The sequence below is a fragment of the Schistocerca americana genome, chromosome 9 (genome assembly GCF_021461395.2).
Source record: "Schistocerca americana isolate TAMUIC-IGC-003095 chromosome 9, iqSchAmer2.1, whole genome shotgun sequence".
Classification (NCBI taxonomy): domain Eukaryota; kingdom Metazoa; phylum Arthropoda; class Insecta; order Orthoptera; family Acrididae; genus Schistocerca; species Schistocerca americana.
The window spans coordinates 24,211,809-24,221,242 of record NC_060127.1 but is presented as its reverse complement, the minus strand read 5'-3'; the positions used below and the strand labels follow the sequence as shown (position 1 = coordinate 24,221,242).

At 44.8% G+C, this 9,434-nt stretch overlaps 1 protein-coding gene across 1 annotated transcript in view; it reads right to left on the bottom strand.

The window, feature by feature from the left end:
* Positions 1-273: 273 nt before the first annotated feature.
* Positions 274-9,434, bottom strand: part of LOC124551225 (luciferin sulfotransferase-like) — a 64,772-nt gene continuing 55,611 nt past the window's right edge. Inside the window, exon 6 of the mRNA XM_047126217.1 lies at positions 274-585. Coding sequence (XP_046982173.1) covers positions 274-585 — 312 coding nt within the window. The remainder of the gene's footprint in view (positions 586-9,434) is intronic.

The window sequence follows — 9,434 nt, the reverse complement described above, 5'->3', positions numbered from 1 at the left end:
TACTTCATTGTACAATATGCAGTAGTTAGACAATAGTGCTTCTTTACTGATGTTTGATTTGGCTTTATTAGAAGTTTTGTGCGTTATGTGCGTGGGTGCGTGCGCACATGAGTGCTTGCTTGACAGTGTGTGTGTGTGTGTGTGTGTGTGTGTGTGTGTGTGTGTGTGTGTGTATGCATGTGTCTTTAGTAGAGAGATTTCGCCAGAACAGCACTGGCGTTGAACTCGACAGCTTCTCTCTGGTAGCCAGGTGTGCACGCCTGCTCCTCCCAATCATCTGAGCCCATCGAAGTCGGACCCGGCGAGGCAGGCGTCGGTCCAGGCGTCGACCTTCCGGCGGACGTCTTCAGAGAGTCGCTGCTGGCCGTCGCCCACAGCGCCGCTACGCATGAACCTTAGGCCTTCAGAAACAGCGGGTCGGAGGCCCATGTCCTGGCGGGCGTTCTCCACCTTCTCCTCGAAGTTGACGGCCTTGTTGGAGCGCATCTTCTGGAAGCTGAGGTGCTCCAGCAGCGCCGGCAGCTGGTCCTCCGGCACGGGTCTCCCCAGGTGGGCGGCCATTCTGTGCACCACCGAAGACAAGTCCTGCCAACAGACCACAGACGCTCTACGACAGCAGCTATGATCAGCATCGGGGGCCTCATGTGGCCACAGCCACACAAGTGGAAGGTCCAGCTCCAGCGACACTGCGGACCTAGGGCGTCAAATCCTCTCAATAAAAAACAGATTGATTGTAAGAGCAATCACACCTAGGACCAGGGTCCTCCAGTGGTCTCAGGCACCAGCTGTTATACGAGGGCGTGCGGGAAAGCAATGCCTTCGAATCTTCAATATGAAAACTCTTGTAGCTTTTTAAATACTAAAAAAAGAGTTCTTCATTTTTATTTTTCATGTCTACATGTTTATTTCTGAATACAGTCAGCCTGAACACATTTCGCCGGCCGGAGTGGCCAAGCGGATCTAGGCGCTTCCGTCTGGAACCGCGCGACCGCTACGGTCGTAGGTTCGAATCTTGCCTCGGTCATGGATGTGTGTGATGACCTTAGGTTAGTTAGGTTTAAGTAGTTCTAGGGGACTGATGACCTCAGATGTTAAGTCCCATAGTGCTCAGAGCCATTTGAACCCTTTTTGAACACATTTCTCCCAACGAGAGCAGTCACAGTTGAATGTTCGACTCTGTTGACGGAGCCACGACCTCACCTCTGCTTGTACCGCGTCATCAGTATCAAACTAAAGTCCTCGAAGCTGTTCTTTAAGTATTGGAAACAGAGGAAAATCTGACAGGACCAAGTCGGGCCCGTATGGAGGATGATCCATAACGGTGAACTCATGGTGCTGTATTGTTGCCGGCCGGAGTGGCCGAGCGGTTCTAGGCGCTACAGTCTGGAACCGCGAGGCAGCTACGGTCGCAGGTTCAGTGTGTGATGTACTCAGATTAGTTAGGTTTAAGTAGTTCTACGTTCTAGGGGACTAATGACCTCAGAAGTTAAGGCCCATAGTGCTCAGAGCCATTTGAACCATTTTTGTTATATTGTTGCAGATGTTACAGCGCTCGTGTATGGACTGGCATTGTCATGCTGAAGGGTGCTTCATGTGTGGACAAAGTTTTCTGCTGTTCGAAACTCTATTACAGAACGCTATTTCTCACGCACCGCCATGTTACACACTACAATTCGGAACCCTCTAACGGCAGAAGGTTGCAACTTGCACCAGAGAAGCGGGAAAATCGACCGAGTAACGCGCGTGACGTGTAATACGAGTATCTCAACCAATATTGAGAACAGAATAAAAAACTCTGAGGCGTTACTTTCCAGCACCCTCTCGTACATGTTCAAATCTCAAAATGCACCTAAAAGTTGAAAAGAGTTTCACAATAAAATAAACTTATTTTACATATTCAGCATAGTTTCATTCTAATCACCTGAAAGAAATATTGTTTAAGGAAATCATTTGTGTTTTGCTCTTCTTTGTATCATAAATGCAGGCAGTAACTTTATTAAGAGAACTGGTAGTTTAGAATCTAGTTATTTAAAAAAATAAAAACTGCCTGTTATTTTGTAACGCAGAGAAAATTTGAGATGCGCCTCTAAAAAAAAACTCTTGTATTAATTCTGAAATACCGTTTTAAACATAGATCTTGTGGTGTCACCGCCAGACACCACACTTGCTAGGTGGTAGCCTTTAAATCGGCCGCGGTCCATTAGTGTAGGTCGGACCCGCGTGTCCCCACTGTCAGTGATAGCAGACCGAGCGCCACCACACGGCAGGTCTAGAGAGACGTACTGGCACTCGCCCCAGTTGTACAGCCGACTTTGCAAGGAAAGGTTCACTGACAACTACGCTCTCATTTGTCGAGACCATAGTTAGCATAGCCTTCAGCTACGTCAATTGCTACGACCTAGCAAGGCGCCGTATTCAATTGATAATATTGTGGAGCATGTACCGTAACATCTACATCTACATCTACATTAATACTCCGCAAGCCACCCAACGGTATGTGGCGGAGGGCACTTTACGTGCCATTGTCATTACCTCCCTTTCCTGTTCCAGTCGCGTATGGTTCGCGGGAAGAACGACTGTCTGAAAGCCTCCGTGCGCACTCTAATGTCTCTAATTTTACATTCGTGATCTCCTCGGGAAGTATAAGTAGGGGGAAGCAATATATTCGATACCTCATCCAGAAACGCACCCTCTCGAAACCTGGCGAGCAAGCTACACCGCGATGCAGAGCGCCTCTCTTGCAGAGTCTGCCACTTGAGTTTGTTAAACATCTCCGTAACGCTATCACGGTTACCAAATAACCCTGTGACGAAACGCGCCGCTCTTCTTTGGATCTTCTCTATCTCCTCCGTCAACCCGATCTGGTACGGATCCCACACTGATGAGCAATAAGCCACATCCTTTGTTGATGGACTACATTTTCTCTCCCAATGAATCTCAACCTGGTACCCGCCTTACCAACAATTAATTTTATATGATCATTCTACTTCAAATCGTTCCGCACGCATACTCCCAGATATTTTACAGAAGTAACTGCTACCAGTGTTTGTTCCGCTATCATATAATCATACAATAAAGGATCCTTCTTTCTATGTATTCGCAATACATTACATTTGTCTATGTTAAGGGTCAGTTGCCACTCCCTGCACCAAGTGCCTATCCGCTGCAGATCTTCCTGCATTTCGCTACAATTTTCTAATGCTGCGACTTCTCAGTATACTACATCATCATCCGCGAGAAGCCGCATGGAACTTCCGACACTATCTACTAGGTCATTTATATATACTGTGAAAAGCAATGGTCCCATAACACTCCCCAGTGGCACGCCAGAGGTTACTTTAACGTCTGTAGACGTCTCTCCATTGATAACAACATGCTGTGTTCTGTTTGCTAAAAACTCTTCAATCCAGCCACCCAGCTGGTCTGATATTCCGTAGGCTCTTACTTTGTTTATCAGGCGACAGTGCGGAACTGTATCGAACGCCTTCCGGAAGTCAAGAAAAATAGCATCTACCTGGGAGCCTGTATCTAATATTTTCTGGGTCTCATGAACAAATAAAGCGAGTTTGGTCTCACACGATCGCTGTTTCCGGAATCCATGTTGATTCCTACATAGTAGATTCTGGGTTTCCAAAAACGACATGATACTCGAGCAAAAAACATGTTCTAAAATTCTACAACAGATCGACGTCAGAGATATAGGTCTATAGTTTTGCGCATCTGCTCGACGACCCTTCTTGAAGACTGGGACTACCTGTGCTCTTCTCCAATCATTTGGAACCTTCCTTTCCTCTAGAGACTTGCGGTACACGGCTGTTAGAAGGCGGGCAAGTTCTTTCGCGTACTCTGTGTAGAATCGAACTGGTATCCCGTCAGGTCCAGTGGACTTTCCTCTGTTGAGCGATTTCAGTTGCTTTTCTATTCCTTGGACACTTATTTCGATGTCAGCTATTTTTTCGTTTGTGCGAGGATTTAGAGAAGGAACAGCAGTGCGGTCTTCCTCTGTGAAACAGCTTTGGAAAAAGGTGTTTAGTATTTCAGCTTTACGCGTGTCATCCTCTGTTTCAATGCCATCATCATCCCGGAGTGTCTGGATATGCTGTTTCGAGCCACTTACTGATTTAACGTAAGACCAGAACTTCCTAGGATTTTCTGTCAAGTCGGTACATAGAATTTTACTTTCGAATTCACTGAACGCTTCATGCATAGCCCTCCTTACGCTAACTTTGACATCGTTTAGCTTCTGTTTGTCTGAGAGGTTTTGGCTGCGTTTAAACTTAGAGTGAAGCTCTCTTTGCTTTCGCAGTAGTTTTCTAACTTTGTTGTTGTACCACGGTGGGTTTTTCCCGTCCCTCACAGTTTTACTCGGCACGTACCTGTCTAAAACGCATTTTACGATTGCCTTGAACTTTTTCCATAAACACTCAACATTGTCAATGTCGGAACAGAAATTTTCGTTTTGATCTGCTAGGTAGTCTGAAATCTGCCTTTTATTACTCTTGCTAAACAGATAAACCTTCCTCCCTTTTTTTTTATATTCCTACTAACTTCCATATTCAGGGATGCTGCAACGGCCTTATGATCACTGATTCCCTGTTCTGTACATACAGAGTCGAAAACTTCGGGTCTGTTTGTTATCAGTAGGTCCAAGATGTTATCTCCACGAGTCGGTTCTCTGTTTAATTGCTCGATGTAATTTTCGGATGTGCACTCAGTATAATGTCACTCGATGCTCTGTCCCTACCACCCGTCCTAAACATCTGAGTGTCCCAGTCTATATCTGGTAAATTGAAATCTCCACCTAAGACTATAACATGCTGAGAAAATTTATGTGCAATGTATTCCAAATTTTCTCTCAGTTGTTCTGCCACTAATACTGCTGAGTCTGGAGGTCGGTAAAAGGAGCCAAGTATTAACCTAGCTCGGTTGTTGAGTGTAACCTCCACCCATAATAATTCACAGGAACTATCCACTTCTATTTCACTACAGGATAAACTACTACTAACAGCGACGAACACTCTACCACCGGTTGCATGCAATCTATCCTTTCTAAACACCGTCTGTACCTTTGTAAAAATTTCGGCAGAATTTATCTCTGGCTTCAACCAGCTTTCTGTACCTATAACGATTTCGGCTTCGGTGCTTTCTATCAGCGCTTGAAGTTCCGGTACTTTACCAACGCAGCTTCGACAGTTTACAATTACAATACCGATTGCTGCTTGGTCCCCGCATGTCCTGACTTTGCCCTGCACCTGTTGAGGCTGTTGCCCTTTCTGTACTTGCCCAAGGCCATCTAACCTAAAAAACCGCCCAGCCCACGCCACACAACCCCTGCTACCCGTGTAGCCGCTTGTTGCGTGTAGTGGACTCCTGACCTATCCAGCGGAACCCGAAACCCCACCACCCTATGGCGCAAGTCGAGGAATCTGCAGCCCATACGGTCGCAGAACCGTCTCAGCCTCTGATTCAGACCCTCCACCCGGCTCTGCACCAAAGGTCCGCAGTCAGTCCTGTCGACGATGCTGCAGATGGTGAGCTCTGCTTTCATCCCGCTAGCGAGACTGGCAGTCTTCACCAAATCAGATAGCCGCCGGAAGCCAGAGAGGATTTCCTCGGATCCATAGCGACACACATCATTGGTGCCGACATGAGCGACCACCTGCAGATGGGTGCACCCTGTACCCTTCATGGCATCCGGAAGGACCCTTTCCACATATGGAATGACTCCCCCGGTATGCACACGGAGTGCACATTGGTTTTCTTCCCCTCTCTTGCTGCCATATCCCTAAGGGGCCCCATTACGCGCCTGACGTTGGAGCTCCCAACTACCAGTAAGCCCACCCTCTGCGACCGCCCGGATCTTGCAGACTGAGGAACAGGACAAGCAGCCATGTCAGGCCGAAGATCAGTATCAGCCTGCGACAGAGCCTGAAATCGGTTCGTCAGACAAACCGGAGAGGCCTTCCGTTCAGCCCTCCGGAATGTCTTTCGCCCCCTGCCACACCCTGAGACGACCTCCCACTCTACCACAGGTGAGGGATCAGCCTCAATGCGGGCAGTATCCCGGGCAACCACAGTCGTAGTCCGATCGGGGGATGCGTGGGACGAGCTGGCCGTCGCGGACAAACCCCCATCCGGAACCCCACAGTGATGCCCATTGGCAACAGCCTAAAGCTGTGTGACCGAAGCCAACACTGCCTGAAGCTGGGAGCGAAGGGATGCCAACTCAGCCTGCATCCGAACACAGCAGTTGCAGTCCCTATCCATGCTAAAAACTGTTGTGCAAAGAACGTCTGAACAAATCTACAGAGAGCGCAAACAAATCGACACAAAATTTAAACGGTTATTAAAATACAAGATTGCCTAGTAAATGCAGTAATGCTGCTACTTGCGCACTGCTGACACACTGCTCGGCGGCGGAAGGAGACCACGCGATTTTACACTATTCAGGTACTAAAACGCGATGCTACAACTCTCAAATACTATAATACGCCCGAAATTTATGAATTAAACAATGCAAGTACCAAAAACACGCAAAGAAATTAAGAATTAAACTATGTAACAAATGAGTGAGCTAAGAGTATACGACTTGCTGCTGCAGCTGCTTATCCAACGGCGGCAGGGAGCACACTGACTGTGACCAACCGACACTGGCCGTTCAAAACAAAAACAGAAGACAAACGACTACGCGAATTTACAGTATTCAGGTACTAAAACGCGATGCTACAACTCTCAAATACTATAATACGCCCGAAATTTATGAATTAAACAATGCAAGTACCAAAAACACGCAAAGAAATTAAGAATTAAACTATGTAACAAATGAGTGAGCTAGGAGTATACGACTTGCTGCTGCAGCTGCTTATCCAACGATGGCAGAGAGCACACGAGGGATGTTCTACAATTGTGGATTAAAGTTAAGTATTACATCATCTACGTACTTTATTTGCAATTCTCAAGATATTGTCCTGTTCCAGGCCTCACGCCAGTCAGCGTGTAATTAAACGCGTGCATTTCGGCCTCCTCTAGAAACACAGTGTTGGCTCTTCTGCCAACACTACAGATCTCTCTCAGCAACCTTGCGTAAGTTCAGCATAGGAGCCGGCCGTAGTGGCCGTGCGGTTCTAGGCGCTACAGTCTGGAGCCGCGAGACCGCTACGGTCGCAGGTTCGAATCCTGCCTCGGGCATGGATGTGTGTGATGTCCCTAGGTTAGTTACCTTTAAGCAGTACTAAGTTCTAGGGGACTGATGACCTCAGCAGTTAAGTCCCATAGTGCTCAGAGCCATTTGAGCCATTTCAGCACAGGAATCACACAGCCAACCGTTTGCAAATAGCCGTTTGGTACACTGACCTCAGTTTCGACACCTCTAAGGTCTCCTTCAGAATGAAATTTTAAGAAACCCTACGAAATAGTACATCAAGTTTGTCACCAGAACAAACTGCCATGTTCGGAAAAGGGCTTAAATACAATGCAATACTTAAGCTGACAGACAAAAAGTTATAGAAAATATGATTGTAGATCTAAAAATTGGCCTTGTTAGGATTAAATTAGACGCTTCTAGTCAAACGAGGGTAGCTCATGATGTGTGTTGTATTTTGAGAAACATGCTGTTAGAAACTCCGTCAATAGCATTTCGATAAAAAATTGTTTAAAAATATGTCGGGCTAAGAAAACAATGCCCCTATAACGCAGTCTGACAAAGGGAATGCTTTAATCGTTGCTACTCAAAACGAATGTGTGTCTGAAGCTTCACAGTTTTTTGAAGAGAATAATGTTTCGGAGCGACCCCCCAAGATACAAAAAGAAATTAGATTTGCCATTAATGGCGCTATTTGCTTAAACCGTTTCTTAAAAAACATCTTATTAATACGAATCCACAGGTCCCAAAAATGCGTTCTCAGTTTAAAGTACATAAAATTCGCCATCCGACATGTCCGGTTGTAAACAGTATGAACAGTGCGTTTCATGACTTAGCAAGATTTCTTTACGAAAAAATTATAAAAGTCCTTTGTTTTTCGAAATAATTGTTCTGTCGTCAATAGTCAAAATCGAGTCAATAAAGTCAAAGATTTGCGGTGTGATCAAGATACTAAATTGTTTCCAGTAGATATTACGAACCTGCATACTAATGTACCTGTTCAAACAACTGTTGACATTGTTGAAATAAACTTACGTACTTTTAAAAAAGGTGTTTCTGATGAGCAAGTCACTGACCTAATTCGTTTGCTAAGAATGGTAGTAAAATACAACTATTTTGTTTTCAATGACGGTCTGGCAATGTGTAACCCACTGGCAAGCATCTTGGCCGATAATTTCATAAATTCGTTGGAAGAAAAATTCTTCAATAATTTATCAGTTGCTGATCTGAGTATTCTGTCGTATTCTCGGTACGTAGACGACATTTTGATCATATTCAGCGGTTCCCTGGAAGAAATTGAAACCTGTTTTAATAGTCTTCATTAAAAAATCAACTCACAGTAACAATCGTCAGTTTTATTACTTGGACCTTAGTGTTGCTACTGACAATGACAGACTTTCCTTCGGTATTTTTCGAAAAACCACTAACACAGATCAGATTGTGCCTGCTAGTTCAGTGCATCCTCATTCCTATAAAGATGAAATTTCCCATTCAGCCATTCATCGTGCAGCTTCTATACCTTTGTCATCTGACAAGCCTAATGAAAAGACGAATTTAATAAAAACTATTGAAATTAATAACGGCTATGATCCCTCGTAAAGACTTCAAAGTTACAACCAGCGCTAAAGTGATTGCTTTAGGCATCAGCGCTGTTTCTGACAATAACGAGTACAAAAACATTTTTCCACTCCACTTTTACGTTCTATTTCCTGTAAAATTCGTCGTCTTATAGTTAAAAAATATGGATGCAAAGTTACTTTTCCACTAACAATAACTTGAAAAAAATAATCTTGTGCATAATCTCAAGTCCACAGTTGCTGCTATACACAGTTAAGGAGTTCATAAAACCACTTGTGATACATGTCCAGTTTATTATATAGGACACACTGGAAGATCTTTCAGTGTCAGGTACATCATCATCATCAATTTTCTACTATATTAGCATGTCCTTTGCCTCTCCATTATCTATGATCCATTGCTTCTTTCTTAAGGCTGCTGTATGTTGTACCGTCCATCACGTCATCCAGTAACTGAAATCTCTTCCTTCCTCGCTTCCTTTTCCCTTCTACATAACCTTCTAAAACTGTTTTTATCAGTCCTTCTTAATATATGCCCAATCTAATTTCTTTTTCTCCTTTTTATTACATCTAGTAACTGTCTTCTCTCTCCCACCCTTCACAGTACCTCTTCATTTTTTACCCTGTCCATCCAACTTATTCGTTCCATCTTCCGCCATGTCCACATCTCAAAAGCCTCCAGCCTTTCTCTGTCTTTCTTCCTCAAAGTCCATGTT